Source organism: Microcaecilia unicolor, chromosome 2 (assembly GCF_901765095.1).
Source record: "Microcaecilia unicolor chromosome 2, aMicUni1.1, whole genome shotgun sequence".
NCBI classification, from domain to species: Eukaryota; Metazoa; Chordata; class Amphibia; order Gymnophiona; family Siphonopidae; genus Microcaecilia; species Microcaecilia unicolor.
The window spans coordinates 267,490,198-267,516,107 of record NC_044032.1 but is presented as its reverse complement, the minus strand read 5'-3'; the positions used below and the strand labels follow the sequence as shown (position 1 = coordinate 267,516,107).

At 45.3% G+C, this 25,910-nt stretch overlaps 1 protein-coding gene across 1 annotated transcript in view; it reads right to left on the bottom strand.

Annotated features, from left to right (window-relative positions):
- Positions 1-25,910, bottom strand: part of LOC115462415 (protein brambleberry-like) — a 45,378-nt gene that overhangs the window by 12,493 nt on the left and 6,975 nt on the right. The window contains exons 2-7 of the mRNA XM_030192430.1: positions 25,485-25,658; positions 25,218-25,375; positions 17,053-17,251; positions 15,912-16,008; positions 15,135-15,306; positions 10,195-10,338 (exon numbers count right to left, since the gene is read on the bottom strand). Coding sequence (XP_030048290.1) covers positions 10,195-10,338; positions 15,135-15,306; positions 15,912-16,008; positions 17,053-17,251; positions 25,218-25,375; positions 25,485-25,658 — 944 coding nt within the window. The remainder of the gene's footprint in view (positions 1-10,194; positions 10,339-15,134; positions 15,307-15,911; positions 16,009-17,052; positions 17,252-25,217; positions 25,376-25,484; positions 25,659-25,910) is intronic.

The following is a 25,910-nucleotide window of genomic DNA, read 5'->3' as shown; positions in this document are numbered from 1 at the left end:
AGAGTAATTAGTTCTGCCTTTTCAAGCATAAGGTTGTAGCTCATCATGTCCTTGGAAATAGTGCTGTTATGGTTTAGTAAGGATATGAGTGTGTTTTTGCACAAGTTTGTGTACAGCATTTTGCAGTGGAGAGATTGTGGGATAATGTAATTATATTTAAAAATATCAATGTTTCCAATAAGTATGTATGTGGTTATACTGATGCAGGGCAGCTGTTGGGCAGACTACTTAGAAATCCATCATCAAGTGAATTCTAAGGCATGATTTTGTAGGATCCCAAGAGACACTACTCATACTTTTATAGACAGTGCATGCCCACCCATATTAGCTCTGGGCCCACCCATAATCTCAGGTCTGGCTACGCCACTGGACCCATCTATTCTTCTGTTGCTTTATTTTCTGTGGCAGTGCTGCTGGTAAATTGGCTGGGAATTGGGTAATCCTGCATGCTTCCTTAATTGTAGCCAATTCCTTCTTGAGGGTGTTGATCTCATCTTTCATAGTAGATATTTGAAGACAGATCGTGCAAGCTCTAAGGTTCCAGATGGTTTGTTTTAGGATTAAAACACAACATGTATTGCATTGAATGAAGGGCATGTTGATGCGATTCACTAGTAAGGTGAACTGTGTTAAGGGATACAAATGAGTACAACTGAACAATTACGATGTATTGAAGAGACTTGTTCCTTGATATTCCTATATAGGGGTGGGTGGGACTATAGAGTCAGAACTTCTGCAAGTGAAAAAGAAAGGAAGGGAGGTTTGTTTGTTTGTTTTTAAATAGGATAGATGGAGGTAAAGTCAGCAGATTATCAAGAAAATATTAAGAGCACACAGGTAACATCAGATTAGAATCTATGAATCAAACCAAATGTGAAAATTCAGTTTAGCTTGCTAGCAGCACTCCAAAGCAAAAAGTATTCACATTTTGCTCCATTCATTGCATTTCTAAATGTAAGTCAACACTTAGTGTGCACTACCTTCATATATAGGTGTTTGCACATTGGGTTGTGAGTTTTAATAATTCTATCTTTGGTTCTTTTTTAGGGGAAGATGCACTAAACTTACCGGGCCAGCAACATGACTGGTTCCAGCCGGTAAAGCAAGCAAATTATTCAATGGGGAAATGATCAAAGGGGCTCTGCAGACTTTTTAACATCTGTGGCAGCAGTCAACGGTAATAGCATGCTAACTTATTTAAATGGGCTTATCTGTATTCAAATGTGCATTCCAAGGGATGTACAGCTGTTTCAGAGTGGCGCAGTTAAATGAACGCCTACCTTTAGCGATAGAAAATTTACAGGAGGTCTGCAGCAGCTGTAATTCTCTGGAGCAGACTGTGCAGTCACTGCAGATCTGCGCTATGGTGGGTTCTGGTGTTGCTACATGCTTGCAAACTTGCCAGGACATTATTGTGGGATGTCAGAGCTGGCCTCTGCTGGGGCTGCGACACTTCAAGTTTCCATCTGCAACTATCCTGGCTTCTTTAAACCCTCTTCCATTGTCGTAACAGTTCTTGACTAGAATCATAGAAAGCAGCCCTCTGGGGTCATCGTGATCAGGAGACAGATCCCATGAACAAAGTTGGCGAAAGGAAGTCAGAGCTCCAAGGTGCGGGGGGAACGTGGAACATTCAAAAGGTTAAATTATGTATCATACCTGATAATTTTCTTTCCATTAATCATAGCTGATCAATCCATAAACTGGTGGGTTGTGTCCATCTACCAGCAGGTGGAGATAGAGAGCAATCCTTTTGCCTCCCTATATGTGGTCATGTGCTGCCGGAAACTCCTCAGTATGTCGATATCCAAGCTCCATCCGCAGGACTCAGCACTTAGAGAATTACACCCACAAAGGGACACTCTGCCCAGCTCACCACCGCCGAAACGGGGGAGGGGAATTAACCCAGCTCATCCCCACACAAGTGGGGGAGGGGAATCCGTCCAGCTCATCCCCGCGGAGCGGGGGAGGGACACCACACCCGCCGATGCGGGGGGATCTGGCTTATCCTGCAACCGCAACCGCGGGAGGAGCTGACTGACCCTAACACCGCCGAAGCGGGAGGGGTACAAAGCTGCCCTACTGCCGCACGAAGCGGGAGGGAGCGCCGGCAGAATTTAAGTCTCAATCCAGCCCCGTAAAACAGAGGGGAGAGGAATGCAGCAGCTCACTGTAACACAAACTCATCTCAACTCTTGAAGAATCCAATTGAAAAAACTTGAACACGAAGTCCTCCTGAACAGGAACTGAAGACTAAACTTGAATCTGAAATGCAACCAGAATATAAACAGTACAGATATCTGGGAGGGGCTATGGATTGATCAGCTATGATTAATGGAAAGAAAATTATCAGGTATGATACATAATTTTACCTTCCATATCATCATGCTGATCAATCCATAGACTGGTGGGATGTACCGAAGCAGTACTCACCCAGGGCGGGACATTGAAATCCCTGACCGCAACACTGAAGCTCCAAACCGGGCCTCTGCCCGCGCAGCCACAGTCAAGCGGTAATGCCTGGAGAAGGTATGGGCCGATGCCCAAGTTGCCGCCTTGCAAATCTCTTCCAAGGAGACGGACCCGGCCTCTGCCATCGAGGCCGCCTGAGCTCTAGTGGAGTGAGCCTTCAGCTGGATAGGCGGCACCTTCCCCGCGGCCACATAAGCCGCTGCAATGGCTTCCTTGACCCATCTTGCCACTGTAGGCTTAGCAGCCTGCAGACCCTTACGAGGACCTGCAAACAGGACAAACAGATGATCCGATTTCCGGAAATCATTGGTCACTTCCAAGTATCTGATGATGACTCGTCTCACATCCAGATATTTGAGAGCAGAGTATTCCTCTGGGTAGTCCTCCCTATGAAAGGAAGGGAGACAGAGCTGCTGATTCACATGGAAGCGAGAAACAATCTTGGGCAGGAAGGAAGGCACTGTGCGAATAGACACTCCTGCCTCAGTGAACTGCAGAAAGGGCTCTCGACATGAGAGTGCCTGGAGCTCGGAAACTCTTCTGGCTGAAGTGATAGCCACCAAAAAGACTGCTTTCAACGTCAGGTCTTTCAGAGATGCCCTTGACAAGGGTTCAAAAGGCGGCTTCTGCAAGGCTCTTAGCACCAGGTTGAGATTCCACGCAGGCACCACTGAGTGCAGAGGAGGGCGCAGGTGATTAACTCCCTTGAGAAAGCGCACCACATCTGGCTGCGAAGCCAGGGAAGCACCCTTCAGGCGGCCCCTGAAGCAAGCCAGAGCCGCTACCTGGACTTTAAGGGAACTGAGCGACAGGCCTTTCTCCAGACCTTCTTGCAGGAACGCCAACACTGAAGAAATTGGAGCAGTGAAGGGAGAAAGTGAGCCTGCTTCACACCATGCTGCAAAGGTACGCCAAACCCTGGCGTAAGCAGTAGAAGTAGAGCGCTTCCTCGCTCTTAGCATAGTGGCGATGACCTTGTCTGAGAAGCCCTTCTTTCTCAGACGCTGCCGCTCAATAGCCAGGCCGTAAGACCAAAGGGGGAGGGATCCTCCATCACCACGGGACCCTGATGCAACAGGCCCTGCTCCACTGGCAGCCGCAGAGGATCGTCCACTGAGAGCCTGATCAAGTCCGCATACCAGGGACGTCTGGGCCAGTCCGGACCCACCAGGATTATCCGGCCTGGATGCTTTGCCACCCGGTCTAGCACCCTGCCCAACATGGGCCAGGGCGGGAACACATAGAGAAGCTCCTGTGTCGGCCACTGTTGGAGAAGAGCATCTACTCCCAGGGATCGAGGGTCCCGTCCTCTGCTGAAAAAGCGCGGCACTTGGCAATTGGCCGATGACGCCATCAGATCTAGGCTCGGCTGGCCCCAGCGCTTCGTGATGTCCAAGAACGCCTGAGCAGATAGCTGCCACTCTCCGGGATCCAAGGTATGGCGACTGAGAAAGTCCGCCTTGACATTCATGACTCCGGCAATGTGGGCCGCTGACAGCTGTTCCAGGTTCGCTTCCGCCCACTGGCATAGATTCATGGCCTCCTTGGCTAGAGGGGCGCTCTTGGTACCTCCCTGGCTGTTGACATAGGCCACAGCCGTGGCATTGTCCGACAGGACCCGTACTGGCTTCAACGCCAGTACCGGGATGAACTCCAAAAGCGCCAACCGAATGGCTCTGAGTTCCAGGAGGTTGATAGACCACTTTGCCTCTGCAGGAGACCAGAGCCCCTGCGCTGTCCTTCCCAAGCAGTGGGCTCCCCAGCCCGACAAAGAGGCGTCCGTCGTGACGACAATCCACTCCGGGGTCACCAGAGGCATTCCTGCAGACAACTTGTCTGTCTGCAGCCACCAGCTCAGCGCCTTTCGCACTGCTGGGTCCAAGGGAAGGCGCACAGCACAATCCTCCGACACCGGAGTCCAGCGCTGCAGCAGAGAGTGTTGTAGTGGTCTCATATGAGCCCTGGCCCAGGGCACTACTTCCATCGTGGCCGTCATAGAGCCCAACAGCTGCACATAGTCCCAAGCCCGAAGAGGAGAGGCTACTAGGAACTGGTCCACCTGAGCCTGAAGTTTGACAATCCGATTGTCTGGCAGGAACACTCTGCCCACTTGGGTGTCGAATCGAACTCCCAGATACTCCAGGGACTGAGTCGGGCGCAGCTGGCTCTTCTCCCAGTTGATGATCCACCCCAGGGAGCTCAAAAGAGCAATCACCCGGTCCACAGCTTTGCCGCACTCTGCATAAGAGGGGGCTCGGATCAACCAGTCGTCCAGATAAGGATGGACTTGTACTCCTTCCTTTCGCAGGAAGGCCGCGATGACCACCATTACTTTGGAGAAGGTCCGCGGAGCAGTAGCCAACCCGAAAGGGAGGGCTCTGAACTGGAAGTGTCGGCCCAGGACTGCAAAACGCAGAAAGCGTTGAGGAGGCCAGATGGGAATATGCAGGTACGCTTCCTTGATGTCCAAGGAAGCCAAGAACTCCCCTGCCTTCACTGCCGCTATAACAGAGCGGAGAGTCTCCATGCGAAAGTGCCGCACTTTCAAGGCCCGACTGACCCCTTTGAGGTCGAGGATAGGCCGGCCAGAACCTCCTTTCTTTGGTACCACAAAGTAAATGGAGTAACGTCCCTTGCCAATCTGATTTTCTGGCACCGGAACGACCGCACCCAGGCATATCAGGTTGTCCAAGGTCTGCTGCACTGCCACAGCTTTGACCGGAGACTTGCAGGGAAAGAGTACAAACCCGTCTCTTAAGGGTCGGCAGAACTCTAGCTTGTAGCCGTCTCTGATGACTTCCAGCACCCAAGCGTCTGAAGTTACCCTGGTCCACTCGCCCAGAAACAAGGACAGGCGTCCTCCAATCTGCACTGGGCCATGGACCAGGACCCCGTCATTGGGTACGAGACCCTGGGGGAGGACCGGAGGGCGCACCTCCGGGACGGCGGTCTCTGCGAAAGGAATGCTGCTTGGGGGAGAAGTTCCTTTTGAAGGAAGAGGGGGCAGAGGAGCCCGACTTGCCCGGGCGGTACCGACGGGCTTCCTGAAACCGTCCTCTGGAGATACCGGGGCGAGCACTGGCCCGAGCCCTGACCTCTGGTAACCTCTTGCCCTTAGACGTGCCGAGATCGGTCACGATTTTGTCCAGCTCGACCCCAAAGAGCAGCTTGCCTTTAAAAGGCAACTTAGCCAGGCGGGACTTAGAGGCGTGGTCCGCAGACCAATGTTTCAGCCAAAGCCAGCGCCGCGCAGAGACTGTCTGAGCCATACCTTTAGCCGAGGCTCTCAAGACATCATACAGTAAGTCTGCCAAATAAGCCAAGCCCGATTCCAGGGCCGGCCAGTCAGCCCTCAAGGAAGGATCCGAGGGGGAAGCCCGCTGCACCATCGTCAGGCACGCCCTGGCCACATAGGAGCCGCAAACTGAGGCCTGCAAACTTAAGGCAGCCGCCTCGAAGGACGACCTTAAAGCCGCTTCCAATCTTCTGTCTTGGGCGTCCTTTAGGGCCGTGCCACCTTCCACCGGCAACGCCGTTTTCTTAGTCACCGCAGTGATTAAAGAATCCACGGTAGGCCAAATAAAGGCCTCACGTTCACTTTCAGGCAAAGGATAGAGGCGGGACATAGCCCTAGCCACTTTGAGGCTCGCTTCCGGGACATCCCATTGAGCCGAAATTAAGGTGTGCATGGCATCATGCACGTGGAAGGTTCTAGGCGGGCGCTTCGTCCCCAGCATAATGGCAGAGCCAACAGGGGCTGAGGGAGAGACGTCCTCTGACGAGGAAATCTTCAAAATGCTCATGGCCTGCAGTAACAGGTTGGGCAAATCCTCTGAGCGAAAGATCCGCGCTGCAGAGGGGTCATCCGCTCCAGCCAAGCGGGAATCCGTCTCCTCCAAGGAATCCCCAAAGGACCGTTGGGAGAACTCAGATACGCTGCCCTCATCTACATCAGAGGAAACAGCGTCCTCTAAGGCCTGGGAATCCACCCGAGGGCGTTTACTTCCGGGGGCCTCAACCCCGTTACTGGACAAGGGAGAAGGGGCAGCGTTTTGCATAAGGAAGGCCTGATGCAGCAGCAAAATAAACTCGGGGGAGAAACCCCCCAGACTGTGTATTTCAGCAGCCTGGGCCACAGCCCTAGACGCACCCTCAACCGGCGCTCGCAAGAGCGGGGGAGCAACATGCTGCGCATCCAAGATGGCGTCCGGCGCGACACTCTGCGAAGGAGCCGCGCGGGAAGAATGGCGCTTAACTTTAGCCGCTTTTTTGCCGTCGCCCAAATCAAGGGCGGCCATGGCATGAACGTCTCCCAGCTCAAGGGCGGCCCAAGAAGAAGCCGTCCGAGCAGAGTGGCCGGCCAAGATGGCGGAGGCGAGCAGCGGGGGATGGGCGTTTATGGCGGGAAAAACCGCCGCGCCAGAGGAAGACCCGGGACACTGACCGGCCTCCAAACTGACACCCAACAAGGGCGAATCAGACTTTAAAACCCCCGCATCCCCGCTAGAAGCGCACACACGGTCCGGGGAGCGATTCTTCGCGCCCTCGCCCTCCGACGCCATAGGCCACGTGGAGATCAATCGGGGAACCCCCTGCCCGCTATAAAAAGGTAAAAATTACCTGCTTCTCGCTCCGAGCTGTAACGACCTGGTGTCCCAGTGAGTAGCTGCAATAAACGTTTAAATAAACGTCAAAATAAACGCCCTTAAGAACGTCCAAAATTTTTTTTTTTTTTTTTTTTTTAACGGAGCCAGCGGGAGGGGGGAGAAAAGGAGGGACCTGGCGCCACCAGGTTTGCACTTGCTCAAGAAGAGCCCTCAACCCCAGGTACTCAACAAAACCTAAAGATTAGGCTTGGAGACCTAGCCAGAGCTGCTGCTGTGTGTGACCACCACCTGCTGAGATAGAGAACATACTGGGGAGTTTCTGGCAGCACATGACCAAATATAGGGAGGCAAAAGGATTGCTCTCTATCTCCACCTGCTGGTAGATGGACACAACCCACCAGTCTATGGATTGATCAGAATGATGATATGGAAGATCCTTTTTTAACCATTCTTGTCCCCCCTCCCCCAGCTTTGGTGGCTTGAAAATTCGGAAGAAAAAAAAAAAACAGCTCGGAGGTGCAGTGAATCGTGGAAAATTCAAAGATCCTTTTTTTTTTTTGCCTTTCTTTGTCTCCCCCCCCCCCCCCCCCCCAAAGCTGTGCTGGCTTGAAAGCTTGAAGAGAAAAAAAAAAGCTACACATAGCTGTCATACATGCAGCTTGTATGAGTGTATGAAAACCATGCAACGTTGTGGAGGGCTGTTCTGAGCATGTGCATAGCAGCTATGTGATTGCGCTGGCTTGAGCTGCACGATAAAAGTCCATGCAGCTCATTTGATTGCCTTTTTTTTTTTTAGAATAGCTTGCTATTTCTACCATGGTAATTTATACTGTGGTGGAACCAACAATGAATCTTTCCAGGGACTTTACTGCATCGAGCCCTTCGTGACCCTTCGCATTTCATTTATATTGAGTTGTGAATATTGTTACCCATACTGGTATGTCTCCCCTATTTGTTGGTGCTATTGTTATAGTCTTGCTATAGTTTTTACATGTTCTGATAGTTCGAAGGGTTATGTTTCTATATACCTTTTATGTAATAAACACAAAATGATTTATGTATATGGTTTTTTTCATAAGTATTTACTATTAAGTTTTATCCATTGGTGCTTACTTTAGGATCTATACTGTCTTATTTACTCTTACTAATTTCAAGACATTTATATTTGTCAACGCCTCTCAAAGCATAATATTCTTAAAGCTTTAATATCCAAGACGTTTAACCTCCGCACATCAGCACACCCAGAAGTCTTCTTTTTCTGAAATGTACTTTATTGAATAAATGTAGATAATTTACTCACAGCAGATATTCAGAAGTTCATGCCCCAAGGCAAGAGAGACTTCGTAGTTCTGAGAGCTGTATCAGAGGATGAAGATGGAAATCGGAAGGGAGGAAGCTTGCTGCAGAGATGGAAGGGTGATTAAATAGATGAAAGCAGTTCAGAGATGGGGTGCTGGATTTGTGCAATATCTTGTGAGAAAGAATGAACAAGATAAAAGATTAATTTTCTTCAGGGGAGCAAAAGGACAAGTGCTGTGGTGCAAGATGGAGAATGTCAATCATGGAGACAGGGAGGTCAGGAAAAGCCGTAGAAGTGAAAGTAACGGTAACATTAAAACACATTTTAGGACTACACTATAAAACTAGTGCAAGGCTGCTGGAGGCAGCAAAATATTCATGTCCCTTTTTATATATTCGGATTTAATATGTATATGAATTTGTTTTGTGATATGTATATGGATTTACTGTTTTTACACAGATGGTTTGTTTATGCTTGTACATATTGACTCCTCCCAAGACTGGTGCTTCTGCGCCGAAACACAGATCTGTATCAAGTCCCACTTTTTCTGTACAACTCCCAAGATTTTATTTAAAAAAAAAAAAAAAAAAGTTTATTTACCCTCAAGTTGGATTGGATTGGTCCTCCCACAGTTTTTCTTTCCATAGTTTGTTTTGCTGCCATTATGCAGTTTTATGTTTTTTTTCAGCGGAACACAAGATTTTACTCTGTTATTTGCGTTACCAAGGACACTGGTATGTTAGTTAGTTGGTTATTTCTCTCATGTTATACTGCACATTTGGTCTTATGTGCAGTTTTTATTTCATTGATCTTTATTTTATAGATTTGCAAGCACGTGATTGTGTGCAGGGCAGCCGAGACACAAAGCTGGGCCCAGGGCAAACACCCCCCCCCCCCCCCACCGGGCGGGACCACATTAACTCTGCTCTACTGTACAGCTCTTTCCTTCTGCTGTGTGCTGCAGTGCTGAGTTACCTCGTTAACTGTGTTCTGCTGGCCACAGGTCCTTCCTGCCTCATCCCGCCTCTTGTGATCTTAAATTGTAATTACGAATAATATTCTTATCATATATTGCTTATGTTTTTATGAATTACTGTTGATATGTTCTATGTACGTTATTGTGAATCGCTTTAAAATTGTACAAAAATGTTGAGTGGTGTATGAAGTCAATAAACCACGTCGGAACTTTATTTAGTGTGCTCTCGTCACAGTCTTAGGACAGGAAGCCTGACTAAAAAATCATAAAGAGAGATCCATGGGAGTAGGATAGTTGCAATTCTCCTGAATATCCAGGAAGTGATTTATTTCCAAGGCATTTGGAAAAACAGGGCAGGACCACCTAACATTAAACAACAACAAAAAAAAAGTATCTAATAACTCTCTCCTACAAAGCACAGAGAACAAAGGCCACATTTTATGCAGTCTCTATAGAATAAAGGCAAAATCTTAAAGCCATTTTCCTGAATATGAGCATAGACCATGCTTTCATTGCATATTCTATAATCAAATCTTGTTTGAAATTTGGTCACCTGTATCTTTAAATAAAGATTACAAAGTATTTTTTTCTACAATATAATCTAGAGATCACACCTCAGGATTTAATAGGCAGCACGTTTGAAATCTATCACTACTAGAAGTCTGTTCCAGGCACTCACTGCTTCTTGTTGGAAAGGTGTTCTCTCACTTTCCTTCAAAGTTTTCCTCATTCCCTACAACTTCCTCAGGAGTGGACTAGTCTGCTGCTGTCCAACTCTGAGACTTCTCCTCATTGAAGGTACTTGTGCTGCAATAGGTGTCCAAAATTGGGATGCTCACCTATTGGGTTGCTGTCTTGTGGCTTGGTGGTAAAGTCCTGGCTGACCAATGGCTCCAGAACCCTAGAATTCAAGACCATTGCATGGACACTGGAGGAAAAGGCAGCACTTCTTGGAATGACATACGCCTCACTCAGCATCTTTTCTGTAATCAAGACACAAGAGTTTACTGCAATCCCTGCCCCAGAAGCAACAACAAAAGGAGACACACTACATTCAATTACCACAAGAGCAAGAGGAAAGTCCGTCCCACCCATATACTATGTCCTTTCATGCTACATTTCAACCAAGTTACTTACCTGTAGCAGATACTTCCCATAGACAGCAGGATACTAGACCTCATAACATGGGTGATATTGCAAATGGAGCTCACCACAGAAAACTCCAGTCTAAGTTTCTAGAAGGCTCACAGGCATGCCATTTCCCACAAGCTGTTATTGTGTGGGACTACTTATAGCATAGCTTAGCAGAGAATACAACTCAATGGTGGGGGGATATATGTGAAGACTTGTAGCATATGTTCTCCTTGGACAGTGGAATACAGGTAAGTAACCCGGTTTTCTCCAAGATGAGCAAGACACCAAGCTGTATTTCTTCTTCTTTTTTTTTTTTTTTTGAAAAGTGGTCCAGAACCAAAAAAAAAAAAAAAAGAGCCAAGCGAGGATGGATTTGGATCTTAATCCCTAAATAGATTCCAAAGGACTATCTGGCCAAGTCTACTGTCACCTCAGAGTTGTTGTTCTAAGCAATAGTGATATGTGAATGCATGGACTCCTATCCATGCTGGTTTCAATCTCAAAATTGCAGCCATGACCATGAGCAGCAGTCTCGCAAGATTGTTGCTAGAAGTCCCGGAATACATTTTAAAGTAGAATCCAGCTGGGTGCTCCTGTGCCCCCTACCGAACAACGACATGTTAGGCCCAGGAGGGAGCTGCTGAAGGGGGGGGGGGGGGGGGGGGGTTGGGCAAGACCAGTTTTGTTTTCATCTTCGGCCGAAACCGGAGTGGCCAATTTTGATCACAGATTTGGCTTCTAAGAGGGAAAGTTCCTTTGTAAGTATTTCTCAATATTGAGAGTTGCCCACCAATCATTTTGGGTGATTTTAATCTTCACCTGGATGATCCCATTAGCTCAGCATTTCGTTTTACTTATCTCGGAACACGTAGTGGAGCCACACCCATTCTGGTGGTCACATCCTTGACCTAGTTCTTTCACCTTCTGCCTCATCACATTCTCTGGATAATTTTGCTACATCCCTGTCACAGTCCTACCGTGACTCCTGGATTGTGGTCCCGGCTGAACTTGATACTCCTTGCAGTACGACGCTCTCTCTGCTCCGGGCATTGGTTCACGTCACAGCTTAGGTCTCACGATTCTCAGCAGGAACCATGGAGATGGGCGCAGTTAGATGATGTCATGCTCCAGGAAATACTTGGCCACCTCCCGCATCTGGCAACGTTGCCTCTATCTCAAAGCTCCTGGCTGTGTCTGGGTCTGGTAGACGCTTGTGGCTCTTTAGACATTCCCGAGTTCCTCCTGGTGGTACCTGCTACCATGTGAGTGGGTCCCAGAGACACTATCCTGCTACTGTGCGAGTGGTTCCAGAGACACTATCCTACTATTGTGTGAGTGGGTTCTAGAGACGCTTTCCCATTATTGTATGAGCGGGTTCCTAAGACATGTTCTAGTTACTGTTTGAGTGGGTTTCTGTTTCACTTGCTGTTTCTCTTCCTTGCTTTTGTGTATGCAGCTTCCTGAGGCTCCATCTAAGCTGTGGGGTGTCTCCCCTTTAGCTTTCCTGCTTGCTCCTGCTTCGGAGGCACTTCTGTGCTGGTGACTCTTTCTTCTGCTATAATAACCCTGTTCCTGTCGAGCCTCTTCTTTGTTTCTGGGAGGTAGTTCAGCTTGCCGGCGCTACTCCATCTGGTGTTGTCTGCCGCAGTCGGTTCTCTGACTGCAGCCCAAGGGCTCACAACTCTGATCATAATAGCACGTAGAGCCCCCTCTTTCCTATTGAACATTGTAGTTTGCCCTCTCTTCCCCCCCCCCCCCCGCCCCCGCAGTTTCTGTCATTACACACACTCCCTCCTCCTTCCCCTCTTTCTTAAGAATGTAAGCCACCCAGACATGAAATTTGACGGACAGGATTGAAACACTATACTTGGATGAGATTTATGGTCAATTTGGAAGCAGGCTGAATAGATGAAGACTGTATCCTATGATTTTTAGAGCCCATGAATCTGAGCATATAAAGGGATCAGTGTTTTATAAAGCTTCTACCCTACTGGTACTTTGTCTAGGACAGACAAGAAATCTGGCTATGTCATCCCTGGTTTTGGCCATGGAGCCAAATGGAACTTTTGGGTGAGAGCGAGAACCCCATCTTGCAAGGATGAACAGGAGGAAAGGACACCAATTAAAGCAGTAGGATTTCCATTGCCCTCTACTCTGGTAGGAAGTAGGTCTAGAAAGGGTGTTAAATAGTGTCAGTTTGCTGCTTAATTAGCATAGCAACCTCTTGCAATTTATCTCCAAAGAGATTCTCGCTATGCATCACATGTCAGCAAACTTCTTGCACTTCATATTTCAGGTCTGAGCATCCAGAGACTTGACTGGCTCTGAGCCTAACACTGCAGAAGCTCTTGATGCAGTATTGACATAAGTTGCAAGGATCATGTGCTTTCCACATACTCCTTCCCTTTGACTGTTACTGTGGATTTCTTTGGCTTTCTCCCTAGTGAGCATGTCAACAAACTCTACTGCACTGTCCAAAATATCTTGCAGGTGTATGCCCATAAAGAGTTGGTAGGATGCTATGTGGGATGTGAGCACAATATTCTGAAAAAGCTTCCCCCCAAGAGATTCCAACGTCCAAGCCTCCCTCCCTGGGGGTACCAAGGCGTGAACCTCTGAGGGCAGATTCAAACACTATTGAACAGTGAGGAAGCTGTTACTTCATGAATCTGGGAGCTTCTGGACTTTGTACACTGTCAACCTTTTTTTAAGAGGAGGTACGGGTGGGGAATGGTGTAGGGTTTACACATTCTCTTCCGATTATCCTTCAGGATTCTGTAAACAGGTACCATCACAGCTTGCCTGAGAGTGGGTGTGAGGAATTAGAAGATATTCAGTGTTCCTGCTCTGGGATCCTTCCTTGTCTCAAACTTAAATGGGATAGTATGAACTTAAATGGGATAGCACGAACATCTCCAATTTAAAAAAAAAAAAAAAATCAATGAATGAAAACTCCTCTAGTAGGCACTTTTTTCTCTCACGAGGTGGGGAATGGTGTAGGGTTTCCACATTCGCTTATGAATATCCTTCAAGATTCTGTGAACAGGCACCATCACAGCTTCCTTGGGTGTAGATGTGAGGAATTAGAAGACATCCAGTGCTCCTGCTCTGGGATTCTTCTTTGTTTCAAACGCTTCTAGTGGGCAAAGCTTCCTTTCCCCAATGGGCTGGAGATCAAATTCTGGTGTGGTAGATTGTTTACAATCAGCTCTTAAACCCTTTGAAGTCTCAATGTCAACATCTCACCTGCAGGCAGCGCATGGGTCTCAAGGATTGGCAGGATAGTATAAGCATCAAAGCTTCAGCATAGCGTTCCTAAACTTATTCATGGAGCTGATCCTCCAAGGCTGCCACTGACAAGTAAACGGGGAGAGCAGCAGGTGTAGCCACATTTTCCTGAGTCACCTGGGGTCTTGGGTCCTTACAATCTGATGTGTCCTCCCTAATGTTCTAGAGGATAAGTGGTCCTCACAATGGGAGTACTTCAAAGAAACTGGTGACCTTGGTGCTGCTATGCTTCCAGTCTCTCACTTTGAGGAAGTCCAATGCTGATATGCACCAGCCTATACAAATAAGGACAACTTCTTCCTCTTCCTTGGGTAGGACTCCAATGATCAAGTCCTGTGGTCTCTGCCAATGTTTGGTGTCGAGAGTGATCAAGACACTCAGTGCTGATGCATTCCAGAGCCACTGCAGCTCCAGGACCCATGGAGACCAATGTTTCCAATGCCAATGGATTGGACCTCTCTACAACAAAAATCTGTTTGAACTGTTCTTGATGACTAAATCCCTCTCTTGAGCATCTGTGAACACAATGTACAACATGATGGATCATGGTCAGGCTCCAGGTATTGCAGGTGCCAATTATAGATATGGTCATGCTGTAAAAAAACAAAGGAAAAACAATCAGGGTAAATGCAGCAACAAAAAGCTGCTGGGGGCTTCTGGGACGTGTTGTCCAGAAAAGTAGCTGCAATGATGAAAAGTTACCCAGAGAAAACAATGTTCAAAAACCTAACTAAGGCTCTTATCAGGTAAAAACATTGTATGACAGTGACAGGACTTGAAGATAAAAAAAAACTTACAAAAGTTGAAAAAAAAATATATGGTCAATTGGTATACGAAAGGCTGACACAATGTGATAAAATGTGTATCTGACTGCTCTATGGAAAATGAAAGGCTAAATGGTCCCACACAACAATGGCAAGTGGTGCACATACATGAGCTTACTCAAAAGTTCTAGAAACCTAGGGCTGAAATAGCTCTGTTGCTGATGTCACCCATGTTGTGAGGACTTAGTCTCTCACTTGTCCTTGGAGACACAAACATTTTTCAACCACAAACACAGTCAGCACTGTTTCCCTATATTGGTACAATGCTGTTACAAGCAGAGTAATTCTCCTCCATGTTTGGGAACACAACCATTAGTCAATGTTTCTGCCTCCTGAGCATAAAGGGGCCCTCATTCTTTTCTCTTCCCCTCATAGCTGTCACTTCTTTCATCTCAATTTGAATTCCTTTCATTCCTTTGTCTCCAAACTCTGGGGGCCTTATCAACCCCTCAGGGGCCCTTCTCCTCCAATCTTGAATCTCTCTCATCTCCTCCCCTTCCTTGAGGCCTTCTTGCCCCTTTTGGTGTTGATACCTGTCTCCCGGAGAATGTGTTGCAGCTCATTCTGCCTTGTCTGCAGGCTCTGCAGGATTTTCAGGCTCTCCTTGCTCACATCTCGGTGACACATGATAAAGCCAAGAAGTATAGCTATGCCCAACAAAGCAGACACCCTGCGCACAAGGCTGACCCAAAAAGAGACCCTCTCCTGAGAACACAAGCAAGGAAACAGAACTTAGCACCATGAAGAATATGAGTAATCAAATGGAAGAAAGGCACAGTATAGACATATTTTGTAGGGGCAGTGTCCTCCCACCACAACACTCCTGGAGCTGGTGCATTAATTGGCTCTTTCCCCTCCAAACTAAAAATACAGTCAAGCTATGGTTAATAGTACGGAGGTAAAAGAATTCATGCTCATCAATGGAAGCAAAAGAACCATACCATAGCAAAAGAACTACAGTCAGCATCATGACACAGATGTGCACATACAGAGGCATCTGAATGGCGATTTGCATTCTTTCAGGAAAACAGCAGCCAGCAGGAGAAGACAAGAGCAGCACGTGGCATCAAGAAACACAGCATGGTCTTGAGGGAGACAGAGAGAGTGCCACCATATACATGCAGAGGGGAGAATGAGTGAAATACCTTAATTGATGAATATTGCCCACCTGCATATGTGCGGGGAAGAAAAAGTTCATGAGGGCACATGATCATGAATGTAAACAGACAGACAGAAAACATAGGCAAGTTCATGGCTCAGAGAGAGAAACTTCAACTTGGCTTGTTGAGGCACAGGAAGAGAAGTCTTACCGCTGCTTCATAGCTGGATTCAGAATTTCCCAGAACAAATGTAGTGATGGATCTCTCCACATAAACATTCACAGCCACCAGTCCAAATAAGATCAGCCTAGGAAAAAGCCAGAGGGACCTCACAGACCTTTTCTTTCCCTTTGTACAACCCTCAGAAGCAGCATGTTATAAACTGCGACATGGGGAAAATCATCTGATGCTCCAAAGATAAGCAGGGAAACATGCGTATAGTGCTGTAGATACTACTGCCATCATATAATGATAAATGTTACATGCTCTTCAGGACATCCCTAATGAATATGCATAAAAGAAGTTTTGCATGCAAGTTTCTTTCATTCACATTCATCAGGAAAATCCTAAAAACCTGACCCACTGGCAGCCCTTGAGAATCAGGAGAGAGGACAATGGGCATATAGGCTGCATCTAAGCACACAGAGGCCGTTGACAGGCATCACAACTGCTGGACTATCCTGTAGATAATGCATACTGGGAAGGGTAGAAAAAATATGCAACAGAGCATGGTCTGCTCTAAAATAGCTCCCTCAGAGAATACAGATGCATCGGGGTGATTATTTCTTCTGCTGTTCCATGCTTACAGTGCCTGAACAGTACCAGCACTGAACATTAACAGAGGCTACTGAGACCCAGTAGAACATAAGCATTACCATACTGGGGCAGACCGAAGGCCCATCAAGACTACTATCCTGCTTCCAACAGTGGCCAAACCAGGTCCAAGGACCTGTCAAGATCCCAAAAAGAGTAAAACAGATTTTATACTGCTTATCCTAAGCAATGGATTTTTCCAAGTCCATCTTAATAGCTTATGGACTTTTCTTTTAGGGAATGGTCCAACCCTATTTTAAACCCTACTAATCTGCTTTTATCACATTCTCAGTCAACTAATTCCAAAGTTTCATTACACAGTGCATGAAGAAATATCTTCTCTGATTTGTTTTAAATTTACTACTTAAATAGTTTTAAATTTACTACTTAAATAGTTTTAATGCATGCCCTCAAGTCCTTGTATTTTTGGAAAGAGTAAACAAGTGATTCACGTCTACCCATTCCACTATTTTATAGACCTCTATCATATATTCCCTCAGCCATCTCTTCTCCAAGTGAAGAACAGGCATGCACTTACCTGGCCCCAGCAGTGCGTTTTGTGGTTGTGAGCAAGAAGGCTGCTACACTGGCCAGAAGGCTATAAAGAATGGAGTACATCATGCTGGATTCGCCCACCACGAACTGTTGGAGGTATGTGAGCTGGTTAAAGATTTCTGCAAAGAGCAGGCGCTGCTCGGTGGTGGCCTGCTGCATATCCTGGAAAGCCTGTTTTACACCTGCAGCACACGAACAAAGATTTAGGAGGCACCTATTCTATTCCATCCCTCCCCTAAGGGAATATGCCTCAGTGGCAACAGATCTACACAGGGCTCCAAAAAGAGCAGAGCAGAGTCTCAGTTCCATCTCCTGTACAAAGATTACTCTCCTCTTACTCAGGATCATTTTAGCTAGAGGAAACTCCTCAATCCAGTCAGAAAAAGCAGCAAATGAATAAAGAGATGAGTTATGACAGTATGAAGAAATTAGACTCTACCTGCTAGTTTTTCTTTCCTTTAGGCCTTCCAGAGTGGTCAAGACATTTGGGTTATACAAACCTTCCAGCAGATAGAGACAACACCTGACTGAGAATTGTATAAGAACACTGCAGTTCCTAGCCAGCCAGTATTTCAATAACAAAGCAGATGAATTGGGATTAACCATGTGTATCCCCTTACCTTGATACATTTTTCCTTTGAATAACCACAGCAACAAAACAGTGAAACAAACTAGGAAAAGGCAGCACAATGGCTAGGCCCAAAAACGCTGTACCAACAAATTCCCCCCAACCATTCCCCACCCCTCCTTCCATGTCTATCAACTCTACACGCAGGGTGGGGTTCTTGACCGTTCTGGAGGGCTTAAAGGAAGGAATTAGGAGGTAAAATCTAATTTCTCCTTCCATAGTAGCCCTCCAGACCAGTCAAGACACTTAGGTTCTACTGCTTTGGTTCTTCCCAAGGGCAGGACACTCTGAGACAACAGCCCCAAAGACTGTATCCTATCTTGCCTGCACATCAAGACTATAATGCTTCACAAAGAAGTGTAAAGAAGACCATACAGCTACCCGACCGCTCACAGCAGGATAATACTATTCTCTGCCCAAGAAGCCACAACCCCCTTCATGGAATGAGCCTTAAGTGCCGACAGCACCGCACCTTCTTTAAAGATATATGCTGATGCAATAGCCTCCTTCAGTCAATGAGCTACAGTTGCCTTAGACGCTGCTGTTCTGTGCTTGGAACCCCCAAAAAGAACAATCTGAGTATTCCAACAATACCCATTTCACATCCAGCACTACTCCTTATCACCATTATCTCCTAGAGCCAGCAGAGAAATTGTCTAATTGAAAGGCTAACACTAACCTTGGGTAAAAAGGAAGGGACCAGCCTTAGACCTTTTCTTTGGAACGCACTAAAAACAGCTCCAAAACAAGACAAAGCTTGCAATTCCGACATCCTCCAAGTGGAAGAAATCACAACCAGAAAGACAGTGGTAGCTACGTCATGCAAGGTTCCACATTAGGAGTCACGGACCAAGAAAGGGATCTAGATGTCGTAGTTGATGATATGTTGAAACCTTCTGCTCAGTGTGCTGCTGCGGCTAAGAAAGCAAATAGAATGTTAGGTATTATTAGGAAAGGAATGGAAAACAAAAATGAGGATGTTATAATGCCTTTATATCGCACCATGGTGAAACCGCACCTTGAATATTGTGTTCAATTCTGGTCGCCGAATCTCAAGAAAGATATAGTGGAATTAGAAAAGGTGCAGAGAAGGGCGACGAAAATGATAAAGGGGATGGGAAGACTTCCCTATGAGGAAAGGCTAAAGCGGCTAGGGCTCTTCAGCTTGGAGAAAAGGTGGCTGAGGGGAGATCTGATATAGGTCTATAAAATGAGTGGAGTGGAACGGGTAGATGTGAAGTGTCTGTTTACGCTTTCCAAAAATACTAGGACTAGGGGGCATGCGATAAAAATGAATTGTAGTAAATTTAAAACGAATCGGAGAAAATATTTCTTCACTCAACGTGTAATTAAACTCTGGAATTCGTTGCCAGAGAATGTGGTAAAAGCAGTTAGCTTAGCGGAGTTTTAAAAAGGTTTGGACAGCTTCCTAAAGAAAATGTCCATGGGGAGAATCCACTATTTCTGGGATTAGCAGTATGGAATGTTTTTGTACTTTTTTGGGATCTTGCCAGGTGTTTGTGACCTGGATTGGCCACTGTTAGAAACAGGATGCTGGGCTTGATGGACCTCTGGTCTTTCCCAGTATGGCAATACTTTTGTACAGTCTTTCAGGTAATATTCTTACAGGTACTTTTCTCCAAAGGCTCAAAAGAAGCCACCACCAAGGTTGATAAAACAAGATTCAGATCCCACTGCAGAACAAGAGACCTACAGGGAGCGAGGCTCCCTCCCCCCAGAGAACAACCCACATCTGGAAGCAAAGCCAAAGACTTTCCCTGAAGTTTACCATGGAAACACAACAAAGCAGCCACATCCACCTTCAGGGAAGCCAAGGCCAAACCTCTATCCAAACCATACTGAAGGAATTCCAAAATCTCTGCCACCGACACCCATAAGGGCAGATAACCCATCTCCTAACACCAAAATCAAGCCAGACCCTCACACCGGCCAAAGAAGTGGATTGCCTATGCAACCTCAACATAGTGGCAATCACTCTGGGGTAATATCCTATGTTCTGCAGCCACGCCCTCTCGACCCAGGCCATAAGCAAGAATAGAAATGGGTCCAGGATTCTAACATGTCCCTGAAACAGGAGACCCTCCACTCCCTCTTCTGCTAGCTACATCTGTACCAAGGTTTGTGAGGCCAGTTCAGAACCAACAGAATCACTGCGCCGAGATGCCAGTATTCGTTGAATGACCTGATCCATCAATGACCACAGGGGAAAAGATACACAGAAGCATTTGGATCAGCCAAGGAAGAATCAATGGCTTCTGACCCTGCATCTTCCATGCGGTCAAAAAAGCAGGGCACCTGCATGTTGCCATTGGATTCATCACTAGATGAGACACCATTCCTCTGGATCCAGAGTGTGTCTGCTTAGAAAATCTGCCTGCACCTGCGTCTGCCATATGAGCCACCAAGAAATTTCAGAGATGAGATTCTGCCCAGATTAATAGATTAGTGGCTTCCTCCACTGGATGACTTTGTGCCCCCTTGATTGATAGAGAACTAACCCTGCCCACCAACATCAACTGGAGCTTTTAACCCCGGAAGTATACAAACAGCAGCTTATGTTTTGCTCGCGCCCCTTAGTGAGCCACTGGACATAAGAACAGCTATACAAGATCAGAGCAATGGTTCATCTAGCCCAGTATCCCATTTCCAACAGTGGCCAATCCAAGTCACAAGTACCTGGCAAAAACCCAAATAGTAGCAACATTCCATGCTACCAATCCCAGGGCAAGCAGTGGCTTCCCCGTTCCATCTCCAGTGAAGAGTAGCCAGTGAGAGAGAAGCTCTACCCTCCACTAAAGAGCAGCCAGTGAGAGGGAAGTAGTTACTACTATTTTGTGTTTATTTTGTTTTAAAATGTGGTTTTTTTGTCCCTGTAATTAGTGGATATGGGAGTTGTAGGGATTTAGGTTCTGTTAAGTCTAACAAAATAAGGGAGAAAAACCCAACGGTATGGCTGTTATAGTTATCAGCTAAGAATGGTTTTAAGTCCTGTAACTTGAAAAATCTTCAGGTGGTATTGATTAATGCAAAGTCTGCTCGTAATAAGATTCAGGTTCTACATGATTTGCTATTAGATCTTTCCATTGATATTTTATGTATCACTGAAAGTTGGCAGATTCTGATTTGGCTGCTATTTCTCAATTAACCCCGCCTGCTTGTAATACTTTTTCTCAGCCATGATTAACTAAAGTGGAGTGGAGGAGTGGCCTAGTGGTTGGAGCACTGGTCTTGCAATCCAGAGGTGGCCGGTTCAAATCCCATTGCTGCTCGTTGTGATCCTGGGCAAGTCACTTAACCCTCCATTGCCTCAGGTACAAACTTAGATTGTAAGCCCTCCTGGGACACAGAAATATCCAGAGTACCTGAATGTAACTCACCTTGAGCTACTACTGAAAAAGGTGTGAGCAAAATCTAAATAAGGAGGTGGTGTACTAGTAATTGATAAAAGATTTACGATTTCAGGTTAGTGACAAATTTGTGGTGAATCAAGTTGAATCTTTATTGTTAGTGTCCTCGAATTTGAATATTCTTTTGATCTATAGCCCTTCTGGTGTGCTTTTATCATGACTATTCACTTTTTATTGAAGCTATTAGTACATTTGATATGTTGTTAAAGAAAACACTTATTTTGGGCAATTTTAATTTACATGTTGATTTGTGGACTTTAGATTTGGTGGCTTGTGATTTTGTTTATCTTAAGTCCTGCTTGAGGTGGAAACAGTGTCTGTACCTACCCATTATGGTACACATATCATGTATTTGATCTTTTTGTATGATCAAAGCTCTTTGGATGTTAAATCTGAATTATCTGTTTTTGAATTTCCGTGGTTGCATCATAAATTGATTTATTTTACTTTAATGTCTCAGGATGTTAATAGGGACTCTTTTGAAAGAGCTACAGCACTACAATGTTCTAATTATGATTTGCAACCACAACTACATGATTTGGAAGATTTACCATTAGCAGAAGCCATAGATCACTGGCATCGATCTATTGAAATATCTTTAAATAAAATTGCATCTTTGAAGTCCCATGATTTTAGAAGGTAAACTTCAGAGTTGAAAAGGGAAAAGAAGGAACATAATTGGAGAAAGAACCCAGACTTATACACAAAAAGAATATTTGACAGGTCTTGAGGTACAAACAAGATCCGTTGTCTCTAAGAAGACTTACTTTGATGAAAGAATTTCTAAAGCATCATCTCAATCTAAATGCGATTGTGGAATCTTTGGTTATTCCTAGATGCTCTAAATCATTTTTTCCATCTAGTCAGCAATTTGCTCTCTATTTTTAAGATGAAGTGAAAAAGATTGCTGATGGATTCCAAAGTGATCAGATTCAATATTCTGATATAGTTACACAACTTTGGATGGACTTTGTACCAGTAGATATTAAACAGGTTATTCAGGCAAAAATATAATTCTAGTAGTTTCTTAAACTTTTCTTCTACTTCAGTTTTGAAAGCCTTAAAAGCTGATTTGGCCCTTTTTATGGGCATCTCTTTATCAATAAAGTTTTCCAATGAGCAGTGCCGGGTTCCGGCTTTGTTGAAGAGAGCAGCTGTGCGTCCTATGTTTAAAAAAAAAAAAACCTTCTACGCATTTAAGTATAGTGGAGAACTACCATCCGATTTCCAACTTGATGGTTTTTGCTAAAGTGATGGAGAAGATGGTTTTAGCTCAGTTGTCTGATTTTATTGATCAGCATCGATATCTTTCAATTTGGCTTTAGAGCCAAACATAATACGGATGCTTTATTGATTTCTATGCTGGATGACATAAGGTTTGGCTTCTACAGAGAAGATTGGTTCTCCTTGGTATCACTGGATGTGGCAGCCACATTTGACACTGTTAATCATGTCTTATTACTGTTACTTTTGGTATCTCTAGTAACGTGTCAGTATGGTTTAGATCTTTTTTGACCGACTGAAAATTTCAGGTTGTTCAAATGTCCAGAATGGATGTCTGAAAGCAGGACTACTGCAGGGCTCTTCGTTATCTGCTCTTCTATTTAATCCGTTTCTGTTTTCAGTATGTAAACTAATCTGTTAGTTACTGTTTATATACTGAAGACCTTCAGTTTTATTATCCTGTTTCATCTCTACTTGAAGAAGGCATTACACTGCTTGAATTTTATCATGGAGCAGTATAGGCCTGGATGAATGCTAATTCTCTTTCTTTGAATATTAGTAAAACCCAAATGTTATGGTTCTCTTGTTCTGGAGAAAAATGTCCTGTCTCAAATTTTCGGTTTGAAACACCATCTCTTACTATTTTGGGTTCAAGGAAAAGCTTACGAGTAATTCTAGATACTTTTTTGTAGTTTAAGAAACACATTTTAATGACAGCAGAAACTGTCTTTTTTAAAATATGATTGGTTGAGAAGCTTAAAGACTTGCTCTCTGTGGAAAATTTTCAGTCTGTAATGCAGAGTTATGTTTTACCTCACTTAAATTACTGTAATGCTCTTTTTTGTGGTCTACAAAAACCTTTGAGGGCATAGAAGGTGGCTCAAAGCCCTGCTGCATGGTTAATTGGAGGCATGAGTAGGGTTGATCATGTGACTCCCCAACTTCAGAAGGTTCACTGATTTCCTGTTTCTTGGTGCATCAAATTTTTATTGTTGATTTTTAAAACCTAGATAGTGCTGTCCCATTAACTGTGGCTCAGAGCCTGAAGGTTTATCAACATTCAAGAGAGTTGAGACCTTATGGCCATAGCCTTTTGGATGTACCTTCTGCTTGTCAAGTTCGTCTTGCCGAAGATCGTGCTTGTTCATTTTCTGTCGCAGAACCAGTCATGTGGAATGCAATCCCTTTAGACATGGGTCAAATGTCTCACTGCCAATGTTTAAGAAACAGTTAAAGACTTTTGTCTCATGAGGCATTTTGCTAATTATGTAAGCTATTTCTGTGCTAAACACTTTTTCCTTTAGGGATTGTTATATGTTTTTTTGTTTTATTGTATAGTATGTTTTAGTTTTGAGTTATGTATGAAATCTTTTTATGGCTGTAAGTTGTAACCCACTTAGATGTTTTGAATATCCTTACCAAAATCTCTCAAGAGAATCTTCTGGAAAGAAGTCAATGCGAAGCAAATTGCCCAGGTCTCCAGCCTGTTGATGGACCACTGCACTTCCTCTGTTGACCACCGACACTGTGCCACCTGACCTAGACAGTGGGATCTCCAGCCCTGGAGACTGCCATCCACCTTGAAAGTAGGACATGTTGGCATGCACATGCATCCTGGCCCATGGCACCATCTCCAAGGTAGTCACCATCGACCTCAAGACCTGAAGGTAAGCTAGGGCCCAAGGGGCTCTCACTGCAAGAAGGCTGCAAACTTTACCCTACAGCTTTAAGATTATTGATTCTGGAAGAAACATTTGATCTAACCGAGTGTGAAACTGCAAGCCCAGATATTCGAGGTTCTGCGATGGCAAGAGCCAACTCTTTGTGGGATTGACTACCCACCCCAGATATTCCAGAAAATGCACCACGCGATCCATGTCCTTTTCTCTCTCCCCTGCACACCGTTCTTACACAATTCTCAAAGCCAGGTGTTCTCAATCTCCATCTGCTGGTAGGCGTGCATGACCGGTCTGGAGGGCTGCTAAGAATCTCTCATTTATATCTTCTGGCAGTATCATTTTTTCTTCTTCTGTTTGTTTCCTGGAAGCCAGTGAAGAAATGCATTAAGTTTGTCCAGTAGTTCTCAATACAGTCATCAGACACAACTAAGGTGGCCTAGAGGCATATTTTCAAAGCACTTTGGGAGGCTAAGTTCCATAGGTTTCTATGGAACTTTGGGAGGCTAAGTGCTTTGAAAATGAGCTTGCTGGTTTCCAGGATATCTACAATGACTATGCTTAATCTAGATGTGCGTACAACGGAGGTAGTGTATGGAAATCTCTCATGAATATTCACCTGTAGGTGGCCTGAAAACTCAACTGGCTGGATGTGTCTTGAGAACCACAGAGTTAATCCAATTTATTTAAAAAAAAAAGCAAGCTTTCTCCTTATATATTTTGTTGGATAACTATTTCTGACCATTATCGCTGTGACCAAGCAGTAACTGTGTCACACATCATGGGGACCAAGACAGTCATATAGCATTTTGGATGCATTAATGGCCAATAATTCCTTCCATACAAACAACCTCAATGAACCCTGTGTTAAGGGTACCCACAACCTGTTAGGACAAACCCAGTGTGAAACATTCAGCCACTAAGGTATCCAGACTATCTACAATAAATATGCCCAACATAAAGCCGCATGCAACTGAGGCAGTGCATGCAAATCCCTCTCATCTAATGCATATTCATTGTGGATATCCTAAGAACCTTACTGGCTGGGGGTGTCACAAGGTCTGGATTGAGACCCAGTATTAAGCGGAGCGAGAGGAAGGTATAGAGGAATTAGGATACTACACAAATCTTACTAGGGGCACCTCTCCTGTAACAGGAGATAGAAAGGATTCAGAGGTTACCAAGAAGTTACCATTTGTGGAATCCTGCAGGGATTTCTTTAGGAACTCCCCATTTTGCAGAATCTCCTCTTGGGACATAAGTACAGCATTCTGGGCCTTCATTGTTTCCTCGGCCATCTGACTTGCAGTCTCCAATTGTCGGGCAGCATTGTCTGAGTTGGCTGTTAACCTAGAAGAGAAGTAGCAACCTGAGGTCGCTGAGTGTTTAAAGCCAGAGGTGCCAGATGTCATCCTCTTTCTGTATTCCCAAAGTCCCCGTGTTTATGTATTCCCCTCACCTGCTCATGGTGTCTTCTGCCTCCTGTTGCCAGATCTCATTCTGTAGAAAGTAGCAGATGCTGTGAGTGTGAGTGAAAAACTCAGTGTAGGTACCAAAGGCCACGGGATCCATGTCTTGCGTGCAATCGCGGACAGAGCTTCCATCTCCACACTCAGGAAAACTCCTTCCAGACCTGTGTGCCAAATAGCAATGAGGAGCAAGCCTGACTATAATTTTATTTTTTCAAGAAATACATGTATAAGAGAGAACAGCAGATATTGGGAGTGGAATATTAAAGAATCCTGGCATGTACTACTTTGAAGCACAAGCCAGTATTACTAAGGCTTTAAAAATAAAACAGGGGGAATAAAACCCACTAGACATCAAATGCCTTACACATACCTACAAAAAGATTTTGTTGAAATACTGACAAAGTAGTTTGTTA